This window comes from Chamaea fasciata, unplaced genomic scaffold, assembly GCF_029207755.1.
Source record: "Chamaea fasciata isolate MVZ Bird 193981 ecotype frontalis unplaced genomic scaffold, bChaFas1.0.hap1 SCAF_9, whole genome shotgun sequence".
In the NCBI taxonomy this organism is placed as follows: Eukaryota; Metazoa; Chordata; class Aves; order Passeriformes; family Sylviidae; genus Chamaea; species Chamaea fasciata.
Genome location: NW_027094094.1, coordinates 35,099,737 through 35,113,357, shown reverse-complemented (window position 1 = coordinate 35,113,357; position 13,621 = coordinate 35,099,737). Strand labels below are relative to the sequence as shown.

The window sequence follows — 13,621 nt, the reverse complement described above, 5'->3', positions numbered from 1 at the left end:
ATCTCCAGTGTGTGGTCACCAAGAATTTTTCCCCTTCATTTGCTGTCCCCTCAGTTTCTCCCTGGACAAGGACACGGGTGTGATCATCCTGACAGCTCGGCTGGACTTTGAGACCATGCAGCGCTACACGCTGACCGTCATCGCCCGGGACGGCGGCGGGGAGGAGACGACGGGGCGCGTCAGGATCAACGTCCTCGATGTCAATGACAATGTCCCCACCTTCCAGAAGGACGCCTACCTGGGGGCCCTGCGGGAGAATGAGCCCTCTGTCACCCAGGTGGTCCGGCTCCGGGTAAGGGACTGCAGTGGTTCCTCCACTTGGGATGTGCAGCAGGGAGACAGGAGTGGGTTAGAACCACAGAATGGTTTGGGCTGCAAGGGACCTTAGAGCTCAGACAGTTCCCACCCCCTACCATGGCCAGGTTCATCTCCCACAAGAGCAGGTTGCTCCAAGCCCCATTCAGCCTGGTCTTGAACACTTCCAGGGATGGGGCAGCCACTGCTTTTCTGGGCAACCTGTGCCAAGGCCTCACCACCCTTACAGGGGAGAATTTCTTCCTAGTATCTAATCTAAACCTCCCTCTGTCAGTTCAAAATGATCAGTGGCTGCGATGGGTTTAACAGATATCTTTCGAAGCAGGTCCCAGTGACCAGTCTCCTCCTTGCATGAGAGGAGCAGGTGAGAGTAGTCTGGTTTGCAGGTCTCCTCAGGGCCCCTGATGGGCACAGCTCCCTCCATCACTTTTCCAGTCTCCTTGCCCCTCCCATCCCCTCAGCTCCCCGTCACACCTCCCATGCCCATGTATTCCCTCTGCTCACACCCTAGGCATCTGATGAGGACTCCCCTCCAAACAACCAGATCTCCTACAGCATCCTGCAGGCGTCTGCCTTCCGTGACTACTTCGACATCACGGTGTCAGAAGGGTACGGAGGTAGGTGCTGGTCCTGGCGCCTCAGGGGCACCCCTGAGCGTGCCCACATCTGTTCCCCTGACCCCTCCACTGTGCATCCTTCCAGTGATCAGTGTGAACCACCCCCTGGACTACGAGCAGGTGGCCAACGGGGTCATCTACCTGACAGTGATGGCCAAGGACGCCGGCAACCCGCCGCTCAACAGCACCGTCCCCGTCACCATCGAGGTGTTTGTAAGTACACTGCCTGGCATTCCTCTTGTGCTTTCCCTGCAATTGCTCCACAGCAGCTCCGTTAATTCTTCAATAACCCAACAAGACTGTCCCGCCCCGTGGATCTGTGTGAGTGGATTCCTATTGCACATGTCTCTTATATGTGTCGTACGTGTCTCGTGCCACAGCTAACTACGGGGTGAGGAGCAGAGCAGGACCGGTGTGGAAATCCCACTGGAGGAGGGGTTTCTGCTGGGAGATGCAAAGCATCACAGCATTCCTCAGGAAGATCAGATTGGCGTGTCACTCTGAGGCACACTGTGGTTTGAGGATGCCTGCAGGGAGGTATCAGTGATGGAGACAGTTGGGTTGATAATGTGTCAGTCTCACAGCTGTGGGATCTCTGCCAGGCTGGTGGCAGTGTCAGTCTGAGAAGGTGAAGGAGATAAAGCCAACGATGCTGTAAGATGGGAATGAAGTCCCATGAGCATGTCTCTCCTTCAGATCCCTCACCGTACTCGAGAGAGAGGGAACGAGGCAGTGCCCAGGGAGTTAGTGGTGGTTAAATACATCCTTCCCACGCTGTGCTTTCGGCAGCATAAACACCTTTTTTTCAAGACCACACTTCAGTGGGTCATCTCCCTGGGTTGGGTCTGTACACTGGCAGGGTTTAAGTAGCTGTCACTTTTCCCGCTCTCAAACAAAGGGAATTTCTCTCAGCTGGAAAAAGAAAAGAAATAAAAGCCAAAAAACTAGGAAGAAAATGAGGGGGACGTGTTTTGCGACGGCACTTGAGGAACAAGAGCTGTGAGAAGGCAGAACCAGAGTGAGTATGGAGGGATGTAATTTTTTTTCATCCCTTGGTTGTTAGTTTTTAATAAAGAAGTCAAACTCGCCTTGTAGATTTCCCATTAGGGGACAATACGCTTTTGTAGAGGGAGTTGCCGAGTCAGAACTAATAGTGCACGCTGCGCCAGGATCCCAGGAAATAGCACTGCTAATAAGTTTCTGCCTCACTCCCTGCCACTGACGCTCTGCTCAGAGCGGTGAGCCAGCGGCTCACAGCCTGCCTGTGCCTGGAGGAGAGGGGCTGCGTGCTCAGCGTGAGCGTCTGCCACTCTCAGCATCCTTGGAGATGGCGAGGAGTGATAGGACAAAGGGGATCAGCTTCAAACTGGAGGAGAGGGGAGGTTTCAGTTGGATATTCGAAAGAAATTCTTCCCTGAGAGGGTGGGGAGGCCCTGGCACAGGGTGCCCAGAGAAGCTGTGGCTGCCCCTGGATCCCTGGCAGTGTCCAGAGCCAGGCTGGATGGGGCTTGGAGCAACCTGGGATAGTGGAAGGTGTCCCTGCCCGTGGCAAGGGGTGGGAACTGTCTGACCTTCAATGTCCCTTCCAACACAATCCATCCTAAGATTCCGTGATATTAATGGCTGTCTGAGGGTGAAGTTGTAAGGAGGAAGGGCCAGGAGAACATGGAAGCTGGTTTTACCTGGTTAGGTGGATGACATCTTCTGTGGGAGTGGAAGAGTGCTGGGTTCTGTCTGGCGTCGCTGCAGGTGCCTTGGGGAGCTTTGGAGCTCCTGTGGCTGAAGAGGGAAATGTCTTTCTTGAGTATTAGGCAGGTGCAGGCCAGCTCTGGCCAGATGGAGAGCCAGCCAGAAGCAAACCCTGCCTCCTTGGGACCAGGCTTGCCAGGCCGTGGCCTTCCTGAGCATGGCCTGATGATCTCAGGAACAGTAATGACACGACACAGCATCTGCTCTGGCTCGTGTCCACCCAGCTGGAGCCCCAGCTCAGCCCCATCCAGCTGCATGTGGATGCACGCTCAGCCTCTCCATTGCCTTTAACCTGCTCAGGCCTCCTGGGTTTGCCCTGGATGAGCCCCACCGATCCCTGGGAGGAGGAGGAGGGATGGTGAGGGCATCACCGGGGCAGGCAACAAGTTCCTCATTGCTCTCAGAGGAGGCGCCGGGAAGGCTGAGTGACTCAAAGGCTGATGAAAGACCACCTGATTACAGAAACTAAAGCAGGGGCTGGCAATTTAATTGCAGCACGATGGGCATCGTTGGCATGTGAAATTGCTTCAAATCTCAAGTTCGGTGGCAGCAGGAGCAGCTGAGCCCGCAGCTCCATCAGTGATCTCCGGGTAGGAAACATCTCCAGAGCAGCCCCAGAGAAATGGACAGGTCCATAACAGTGTTTTAATGTCCTGGCAGCTCTGTCCTTCCCTCCATAGGCAGTTGGGTTTGGTTCATTTAAGGCAGATTCTTAACGATGTTTAAACAGCATTTAAAGCCCCCTGGGGAGGCTTTAAACCAGTCCAAAACCTGTTTTGAGGGATGTTGCAAACAACCGCTCCTGCCTGGTTTCTCCAGGGTGGCTGTAGTCACTGGCAAAGACAGGCTTGACGGGAGCACGTGGGGATGCAAACCAGCTTCCCCCCCAAAAAATGCTATGGCTTCCCTCTGTGCAAACACCCGCAACATTCCTCCTCTGGAAGGAAGGCATCCAAAGCTCAGCGGCTCCCATGGCCAGTCCAATTTGCCTCATGACCTTGTGGCCAGGATGACCTGGAACACTAAGCCACCCCGGTACTGCTCAGGGAGGGAGGATCAGGTCTGTGCACGATGCTGTGCTGCTTCATGTGGTGCCTGAGGCTTCCCAGGCTTGTGGCAGAGTCAGGAGCAGCTCAGAAGATGCTCCTCTCTCAGTGGTGGCGGTTCCTCAGCCCCATGCTGGGTGAGGAGGTGATGGGGTAGTCGGTACCATCCCCGCTGCAGGGCTCAGCAGAGTCACTGTTAATCATCTCACCTCAGCCTCAGCTGCCTCCACTGTGAAACCCTGTGCTCAGCCCACCAGTACCTCCCCCCTAGGACCACCTTCCCCTCTCTGGCATCATGAACTGGTCACCCCTTGAGATGCAGTCACCCAGGAGCATCCCCATACCAGACTTTTGCAGCTACTTGACCACTTTGCCTTTTTCCCAACCGGCCTCTCCACCTTCTCTCTGCTTCAGGATGAAAATGACAATCCGCCCACGTTCAGCAAGCCCTCCTACGTGATAACCATCATGGAGGACATTATGGCAGGTACGGGGCACACCCCTGCTCCTTCTCTGGGCTCCCAGGAGGGCCCTGGGTATTTTACAGCCAGAGTGGGGTGGATGATGCCTTTTGGGGAGGCAAAACCTGGTAAAGACCCATAGCTGTGGGGCCTGGGGGTTTGGCCACTTTGTGTGTGTGCAAGAGAAGGGACTCCTTGGCTGGGTGACCTGCAGGAGCAGTGTGGGGGCACAGGGCAGTTCTGGCTCATCCCAGTGCTCATTTCTGCCTCCCCCAAGGAGCCACAGTGCTGTTTCTCAATGCCACCGACATGGACCGGTCCAGGGAGTACGGGCAGGAGTCAATCATCTACTCCCTGGAAGGCTCCTCACATTTTCGGATCAATGCTCGCTCAGGTGAGCTTCCGAACGTGCTCTGCCCTTTTCCTTTTAAGTTCCCTCTTTCACCCCCACCCTTCCCTCCTCTCCCCCAGTCAGCCTGCTTAGGAGTCCCACAGTTAAGGGATTTACCAAATTTTGGACACCACCCCTTGCTCAGTCGCCCTGAGAGCTTCAGCAGAGGCATCCATGGAAACTCAACTCCTCGGCGTAAGGAAAGGCTTGGCTGTGAGGATTCCTGTTAGTTAAGGAGCTCCCAAGGCCCATCCGTTTGGATCCCAAAAAAGGGGCCCATTTGTGGACTATCCTGACCTTGGTTTAAAGTGTTTCTTTTTAAACCTTGTCATTTCCTGTGGCTGCAGGAGAAATCACAACAACGTCTTTGCTGGACCGGGAGGCCAAATCCGAGTACATCCTCATTGTCCGGGCAGTGGACGGAGGCGTGGGGCACCATCAGAAGACAGGCATTGCTATGGTGAGTGTGGAAAGAATTCCCATCTCCTCAAGCCAGCGGTGCCCACCTGGGGCTGGGAGTGTGGAAAGCTGCAGTGTTTCATTGTCACTGTGTGAGGAGCACGCAATGGTTCCTGCCCTCTGTGCTACCCCTGCCACTGCTCCCAAAATGACTGTCCAGGTGGTGTAGACCCTGAAGTCAGCTTGCTTTCCTGGAAAACCATTCACACAGGAGCCACTTGACTTTCCAGAGCCTGTGGATGTGGTAATGAGCCCTATTTCCCCTGCAGAACACTCCCTTTGTTCATCTCCCTTTGTTCCTCTTGAGAAGGGGCTTACTCAGGGAGCCTGCCGCTACATGTGATTATTCTTTAGTCTGTTCACATGCTGCCTGGGTCAGGGGTTTCCAGCCAGTCTGGCATGCCTGTGCTCCTGGGAAGGTTCTGGTGGAGCTGCAGCTTGAAGCCTTGTGCTGTGCCTTGCCCTTTTCAGGCCTCAGGAAACCCCATTGTTGGCAAAGCCAACAGGAAACATCAGGAGATCAAAAGCCAAGAATCCATCTTTGATGGACTTGATGATCTTAAAGGTCTTTTCCAACCTTAACTATTCCATGATTCTGTCATGGCATCACATTTCTTTGGACATTTCATTTGTTTGGATGCTCCTGCTCATGGGATTGCTCGGTTGGGTTGCAGGAGAGATGTCCCACACAACACAGCGCGATGCAGAAAAATTTGTGGTTGTGCTGAGGAATAGCCCTAAAACAATTATCCCTCCTGCCAAGGGCTGTCAGGAGGTCTGTGGTAGCAGACTGGAAGCTCCCTATGAAATCTCCCAGAGACATGTGATGGCCTTTGCCAGGTACCAGCATGGCCTGTGGAGTGCTGAGATCTCCTTTGGGGCTCCAGATGGGATTGTGTTCTCCTAACAGCCTTGTTAAAAGGCAAAACAAGTGGGGCGGGGGGGGGGGAGGAAGATGCCTCCTGATCCCTAAAAAGTTAAAGAATATTAAAACTCAGTGAGACTAGGGCAGATGAGTAAGTTTGTATGCTGGGATATACACCCGGCACTCAAGATAATAATTTTTGATTGGGAATAAAGGTCCATTCGGGGGACCGTGCAAGGTCCCCAGGTGATGTCAAGCACACGAGCTGCTCGAAGTAGGGGTGGGTCAGCAACCTTCCCCAGGGACCACCGTGGTGCCTTGGCTTGTCCCCAGAGACTGTGGCGTCCAGAGTGGCCTCTTCTACCACGGGGTGGCACCAGCAGCTCAGCCTGGTGTGACAGCGGGATGCAGCGGCCTGGGAGCAGGGAAGATCCCAGGAAAAGCTCCACTAGGACCTGATGCGGGATGGCGGCTGCCAGGGGCTCCCCTGGAGCTGCAGTCCTTTCCCTCAGACACCTGTAGAGCCCCACAGGCTGGGGAGAAATGGGCGCTGTGGGGAGGTGGGAGACTCCCAGCAGCAGGATGCATCCCACGGGCTCACTGCTGTCACCGGGATGCCATTTGTCACACAGAAAATGAAGACAGGTGATGCTTCAGAGCCCCATCCTCACCCCTGCTCTTGTCTTCGCACCTCCCTGCCCTGTTTACCGTACTCTCTCCTGATTTCTCATTTATCCTTGGTTTTTTTCTATTGCTTTTTACCAGTCACTCTGATTTTTTCCTTCCTTTCCTGACACATTCCCACCGCATTCTCTTCCCCACTGATTTTCATCCCACTTCCAGTGAAGGAGCTGTGGTTGTTCTTAACTGTGATAAATACACAGGAGCAAAACCCAGTTCAGCTATGCCAAGGAGCCTTGGCTGCAAAGTTGCAGGACGTTGGTTTTTTGCAGGTTTTCTCTCCAGAGGGTGAACACAGAATCACAAAACCGTAGAATAATTCAGGTTGGAAAAGGTCTCTAAGAGGATCAGGTCCAGCCATTCCCTCAGCACTGCCGAGGCCACCACTAACCCATGTCCCCAGGTGCCACAACTACACATCTTTTAAATTCCCTGAGACATGGTGGCTCTGCCACTGCCTGAAACACCTGTTGGGTACATCCAGGGGACATTCCATGCCTCAGGAACCTGTATCTCCTGCAGCAGCTTTGCTTCCTTGGTCTCCCACAGGTGAACATCACACTGCTGGACATCAATGACAACTATCCCACCTGGAAGGACGAGCCATACTTCATTAACCTGGTGGAAATGACCCCCCCCAACTCGGACGTCACCACGGTATGTGTTTGGCAAGGTGGTGGTTGTACTGAAGGGCTCTAAACGGGTGTCACCTCCTAACTGTGGCGTCACCTGTGTCACCATCAGTCCAGCACCATCTTGCAGAATTCCATTTGAAAGTTTGCTCCTGAGCCTCCCCACTGCTGACCATCCCCTGCGTTTCTTCTCCCTGCTGGGATGTTTTTTTTCCTCTCCAAATCATGTGGATTTTGGCCAAATCCTCCTTTTCTTAGCCTCGCCTGCGACCTCCTTCAAGGACCTCTCTGAAAGACTTTGATTTACAGCCTTTCAAGTCCCTCTGGCGAAATAAAAGAGAAGGAGAGGGGGAGGCTTCTATTCCATCATGCCGAGAGAAAAATGACGGGAACAAAATGGAAAATAAATGAGGGAAAAGTGAAGAGAATCCACAAAATCATATAAGGAGGAAGGCTGCAAAAAAATAAAATGGGGAAGAAGGGTCTGGCAGTGCTGCCCGAGCCAGAGCACAGTGGTTTCCTCTCCTTCAGCCCTGCTGCTCAGTGCCAGCTTGAAGTCATCTTGCCTTTGACAACCCAATTAGTTGCTGGGAAAATAATTATTTTGTCACCGATCCGATGTAAATTCAGCTGTGGGACAAGCAGCGGGAGCTGAGGAAGTTATGAGGGCAATGAAATTGGGGTGTTTTTTTAATGTAAATGTCCCCTGTAATTAAAAATGTCACAGGGAGAAAAATAAAGCACAAAATATCTGGCGTGGAGGAGAACTCCACCAAGGAATTATTCCCAGCATTCCTGACATGGCAGCACAAGTTCCTCAGCATGCCTGCCTCTTTGCCCCATTTCCTTTATTTTTCCAAAGGATCCTTGTTTTTTAGCTGGTTTTATTAGAAAGGAGGAAAATCCAGTTTGATTGCTGCACGTTTGTGTCTTGTCATGCCATTACCTCCTGTGCCCGCAGGCCAAGTCTGGGGAGATTTAACAGCACAGCAGAGGTCTCAAGGGTGCAAAATCCCTGCAAATGTCATGAAAATGCAGAGCTGGATGGAGGAAGAACTTAGTGCTGCTGGTGCAAGGAGGCCAAGCTCGACACCATCGAACCTCCGCGGGGACGACCCACAGGAACTAATTCCCAGCACTCTCCTGTAATTCTGTGCTGTTCCCCCATGGCAGGTGGTGGCTGTTGACCCGGACCTGGGGGAGAACGGCACGGTGGTGTACAGCATCCGGCCTCCCAACAAATTCTACAGCCTCAACAGCACCACGGGCAAGATCCGCACTTCAGGAGTGCTGCTGGACCGGGAGAATCCCAACGTCCAGGAGGCCCAGCTCATGCGCAGGATCGTGGTGTCCGTCACCGACTGTAAGCATCCATCCCACACTGGGCTGAGCTGAACTTTCCCCAGCCTGATTTTGCCCTTACGACAAAGTCTCTTCTATTTTCTTTTCTCCCATTTTGAGCAGGAGTGTTTCTGAGGTTAAAAAATGGGAGTAGCTTTAAACCTGCTGCTAAAGCAAACTATAAACCCTTCAGAACGTGAGCGCAGTCATTCATGTAGCAGCCCTGAGAATGAGCCTGAGAGGCAGGAACTCTCCCTCCCCTCAGCCTTGCTCCTTTGGCATCCCAGAAAAATCAATTGAGCAGGTGACGGAAACAGAGCTGATGGGTTTTTCTCTGGAAATATTGCAGTAGGGAAACTTTTCTTAGGAAGGAAGGTAGATACGCAAAGATAATTCCTTATTTTCAGGACAAAGGGGAACTGTTTTAAACCAAAAGAGGAGAGATTGAGATTAGGTGTTGGGAGGAAATTCTTTACTAAGAAGGTGGTGGAACAGGTTGCCCAGAGAAGCTGTGACTGCTCTAACCCTGGAAGTGTACCCAGGCTGGGTTAGATGGGGCTTGGAGCAACCTGGTCTAGTGGAAAGTGTCCCTGCCCGTGGCAGAGGGTTGGAATTAGGTTATCTGTAAGGTCCCTTCCAACCCAAATCCTTCTGAGATTCTGTCTAATTGTGCATCCGTGGCAGATCATCCATGACAAATCAGAGCCATCACCCCATCCTGCGCTGCTGTCTGTATAGGGGGCGAAGGGTTCTTTTTAGGGGAAAAGGGTGGGAACCTCTCAAGCATTAACCTTGAGACCCCATTCCTGGCCTCTGCAGGTGGGAGGCCACCCCTGAGAGCCACCAGCAGTGCCACAGTTTTTGTCAACCTGCTGGACCTGAATGACAATGACCCCACTTTCCAAAACCTGCCCTTTGTTGCTGAGATCGCTGAGGGCCTTCCCGTGGGCTCCTCTGTCTTCCAGGTGAGAGTGTCCCACTGCTGCCATTCCTCACGCTGGGAGCTGCTGCTGTCGCTGCCATGGCTTCTGCAGAGCTTGCTAGCAACACGTCCTTTCCCTTCTCCTCATCTTCTCCATCTCCTCCGTCCTCTCCATCTCCTTCTCTTTGCCATTCTCTAGCAATGGAACAGGGGGGATGCAGAAGGGGCTGTGCATCTTTACTCCATGGGCTCACTCCCGGTAGGGAGGATCCTCCAAAGCCATTTCATCCCTGGGGCCGAAGGCACTGGGGATTTCTGTACCATGCCTTCCATGGCCAGCAGATGATCAGGGTGCTGTCCCCACCAGGTGGTGGCCATTGACCTGGACGAGGGCCCCAACGGGCAGGTGTCGTACCGCATGCAGGTGGGGATGCCCCGCATGGATTTCCTCATCAACAGCACCAGCGGGCTGGTCACCTCCACGGCCGTGCTGGACAGGGAGAGGATCCCCGAGTACTTCCTGCGGGTGGTGGCCAGCGACGCCGGCGCGCCCGCCAAGAGCTCCACCAGCACCCTCACTGTCAAAGGTGGGTGCACCCAGACCCCATGGTGACAAGGACACCTCCCTGGGGGAAATGCAGTTTCTACAGGAGACACGCTGAAGCCTGAAAAGAGGATCAGGTCTGGCTCTGTGTACAGCAGGACATAGGGATGGCTCCTGTCCCCAAAGGCTCCATGTCTGCTGTCAACACACTGCAGAGATGGGGAAAACATGATGTTTCTGGCTGGGCCCCCAAATTCTCTATTTTTTTTTCTCTCAATACCCCCATCCCCAGTGTTGCTTTTTCTTTTGCTTCAGCATGTGATTCCCATCAGCTGCGTGCCTGGACAGCCCACGCAATCCCAGTTCAGAGCTGGAGCTTTATTGCAGTGGCCTGTCTTTAATTTAATGCCTTGCTATTTACTGGCTTTGTGGAAGTCCAGTGCTGAAAAAGGATAAGCGTCATCTGGAAATAAACTGACCCTGGATTGTCCTCGGGCCTGAGTTGGGAAAAGAAGTTCCTGGTCCTGTACCTTCAGAGCTCTCTGACGTGCCCCAGGAAATACTGAGCTTATATTTAAGCCCCATATTTTCCTTTGAATGGGGATGGAAACAGGCTTGGTGAAAATAGTAACTTGAATTTCAGTGGTGTAATGGTTTCTTGGCTGTGAGGAGGGCGATCTGCGTGTATCAGAGACAACCAAACACAGCCTACAGCCACTCGGCAGGAACTTCCACTGCACAAATGGCAGGGAGAGTCAGGCAGAGCATTCCCTGGGATGCTGAGAGCAGCAAGCAGGAGGTTAGGGAGCCCAGCAGAAGCAGCCTGGCAATCTGCAGGAGGGGCAGCCCTGGCAGCACACTCAGCTCTGCTCCCCCTTTTCAGTTCTGGACGTGAACGACGAGAACCCCACCTTCTTCCCCGCCGTGTACAACGTGTCCCTGCCCGAGAACGTGGCCCGGGATTTCAAAGTGGTCCGGCTCAACTGCACGGATGCTGACATCGGGCTGAACGCTGAGCTCAGCTACTTCATCACAGGTGTGAGCCCCGTGCAGAACGGGAACTTTGGTTGCAGGAAGGCACAGGCTGCCCCAGACCTTGGCCGGGGTGTTCTTCACTTCAGCGCTGCCTTTCGCAGCCCCTCCAAACCTTGTCCGGCATCGCCCTCTGCTGAACGGCCCCGCTTGGCTCCCTTCTGTGCCGGCCACTCTGCTGACCCCCGGTGTCCCTAGAAAAGCTTTAGGATGGGCAGAACAGGACTTGGGAGCAAGGGCTGGGGTGGCTTTCCTGAGTGTTTATGGTTGGAAGCCATAAATGGGATTTTGGGGCAGTTTCGTAGCCCGTGGGCAGACGGGGTTGGGTGGGCAGCGATGCCGCCCAGGCAGTGCCTGGCTTGCTCCGCAGCTGCAGCACCTGCAGCGGGAGGCTGGGGAACCCCCTGGCCGTGGTTTGACTTGCAAACTGCACACTGAGCCCTCAGGAAGAGGGTAAAAACAGAAGTGTCACCAGAGAGTCATTTTTCTCACAATAGCAGCCTGCTGTTTCATGTCACAGCCCCTCCGGCCTCTCCGCAAGTGAAACAGGGTGTATTGTCCCACAGGTACCACGGCTCATGTCCAAAGTTACCCCAGCTTGCTTCCAAAGCATTCAGGAAACGATTCAGCTTTTCCTGCGGCCACTGGATTTTTTCCTGTGCTGTGAGGCAGAGGGAAGGTGCTCTGCCAGGGACAAGATACAAAACCATCCTTGCACAACTGGGCTGACCCCGTGCCCAGGCTGCAGAATCCAAGGAAATGGCCTCAAGTTGCACCAGGGAAGGTTCAGATTAGATATTGGGAAAAATTTCTTCACTGAAAGGGTAGCCAGGCTTTGGAACAGGCTGTCCAGGGAAGTTGTAGACGCTTCATCCCCGAAGGTGTTAAAGGTCAGGTTAGACAAGAACAGCCTAGTCTAGTAGGTGTCCCTGCCCATGGCAAGGTGTTGGAACAAGATGACTTTTAAGGTCTCTCCCAACCCAACCCAAACCCCATTCCAAGTTTCTGTTCTACTTGTCCTTTGCTGCAGGTGGGAACCAGGATGGCAAATTCAGCGTTGGCTTCAGGGACGGGGTGGTCAGGACAGTTGTGAGTCTGGACAGGGAGACCGTGGCATCCTACACACTGATCCTGGAGGCCATCGGTAAGGATTTCCCAGGGCTCCCACGGGATCACTGCCACCCAGCCACACCTGGTGGCCATGCGCGTGTCAAGCTCCCTTGCAAATGTGTCAGAGGGGCAGCAGCTTCCAAAGCACTCTAAAAACCAGAGCCCATACCTGGTGTTAACATGTCACAGTCCATGTGAATTAATACGTCCCAGTTCCGTCATGACTTTTGCAGAGGATCTATTCTCCTCTCAGATTTGCCCAGCTCCATGGCTCTCCCTTTCACCCAGGAAAGAAGGCCCCCTGTTCCTGAGAGGCTCCACACTGTCCAGGGCAGCCCTCTACCCAAAAATGCCAATGCCACAGCATCATTCTCCTTATGCCATGCCAGCCCTTGGCTCTGTGGCTGCTGATTAACCCTGAGCCACCTGGCACAGGCAGAGGGTCCGTGTGCCAAACTCAGCTTGGCTGTCATCCCCTGAGCTTTATAATGATGTGCCTGTTCACAGATGACTTGGATGTCCCTTTTGAAAGGAGAAATAACTGGCCTGGGCAGAAATGTTGGGGGCACAGCATTGCAGGTGCCACAGGGGTTGCAGCAGGGATGCTGCACTGCCTGGGCACACGGGACTGGATCCCAGGGGGCAGAGGGTCTCTTGTGCCCCTCCGATGGGGATCACACTGCCTGTGTTTTCCCAGATCCCACGGGCTCCCAGCTGGGTGGGTTTAGCGCTCCCTGCAAAACAGACATGTTGAAAAATCCAACCCCAATCCATGCTTCCCAGTGCCTCATTCTTCCTGGCAAACCCAAGAGCTGTGCTGCCATGTCCTTGTCTACTGAACGTCAACCCATCCTGGTGCTCTTTGACTGCGAGCCGAGCTGTGGCTATGGAAAACTCATCAGGCTGTCTTCATCTCCCAAATCCTTGGCCTCCAGCAGTCCCCCCTTGGTGTTATGGAATTGCAAGTCCTCTCTAATGATCAGTTGCATTTCTAGCCTCACTGGGCTCCATGGCAGAGCTTGGGGGCAGCTTGGCTTTTCCTTTTTCTTTCAAAATAGGAAGGGAACAAAAAACCCTAAAACCCCATGGTTCAGCGTGGGATTTGAAAGCTGCAAAAAGATGAAATGTTTTAGTTTAGAAATCTCGATCCTGTTATTTCAGCAGCCATGGGCTGAGCACCACCTGTGCGAAGAGGAGCTAACTAAACCTCCCTCCTTCCCCTTTCTCTCCCTACAGACAATGGCCCCACCGGGAACCGGCGCACTGGGACTGCCACTGTGTACGTGACCGTCCTGGATGTCAACGACAACAGACCCATCTTCCTGCAGAGCAGCTATGAAGTCAGTGTCCCCGAGGACATCCCGGCTGCCAGCAGCATAGTGCAGGCACGTGGCTCTTCCCCTGGCACCCTAGGGTGGGAGGTGGGAGTCCCCCACCAACTGTGCCCTGACCATGA

At 53.7% G+C, this 13,621-nt stretch overlaps 1 protein-coding gene across 1 annotated transcript in view; it reads left to right on the top strand.

Moving 5' to 3' along the window:
• The window catches only part of CDH23 (cadherin related 23), a 184,818-nt gene that overhangs the window by 123,928 nt on the left and 47,269 nt on the right, over positions 1-13,621 (top strand). Inside the window, exons 15-27 of the mRNA XM_066191902.1 lie at positions 55-292; positions 827-932; positions 1,018-1,145; positions 4,142-4,214; positions 4,466-4,582; positions 4,927-5,039; positions 7,134-7,241; positions 8,390-8,579; positions 9,377-9,522; positions 9,847-10,066; positions 10,907-11,059; positions 12,086-12,199; positions 13,402-13,550. Of these exons, the coding sequence (XP_066047999.1) occupies positions 55-292; positions 827-932; positions 1,018-1,145; positions 4,142-4,214; positions 4,466-4,582; positions 4,927-5,039; positions 7,134-7,241; positions 8,390-8,579; positions 9,377-9,522; positions 9,847-10,066; positions 10,907-11,059; positions 12,086-12,199; positions 13,402-13,550 (1,855 nt within the window). The remainder of the gene's footprint in view (positions 1-54; positions 293-826; positions 933-1,017; positions 1,146-4,141; positions 4,215-4,465; positions 4,583-4,926; positions 5,040-7,133; positions 7,242-8,389; positions 8,580-9,376; positions 9,523-9,846; positions 10,067-10,906; positions 11,060-12,085; positions 12,200-13,401; positions 13,551-13,621) is intronic.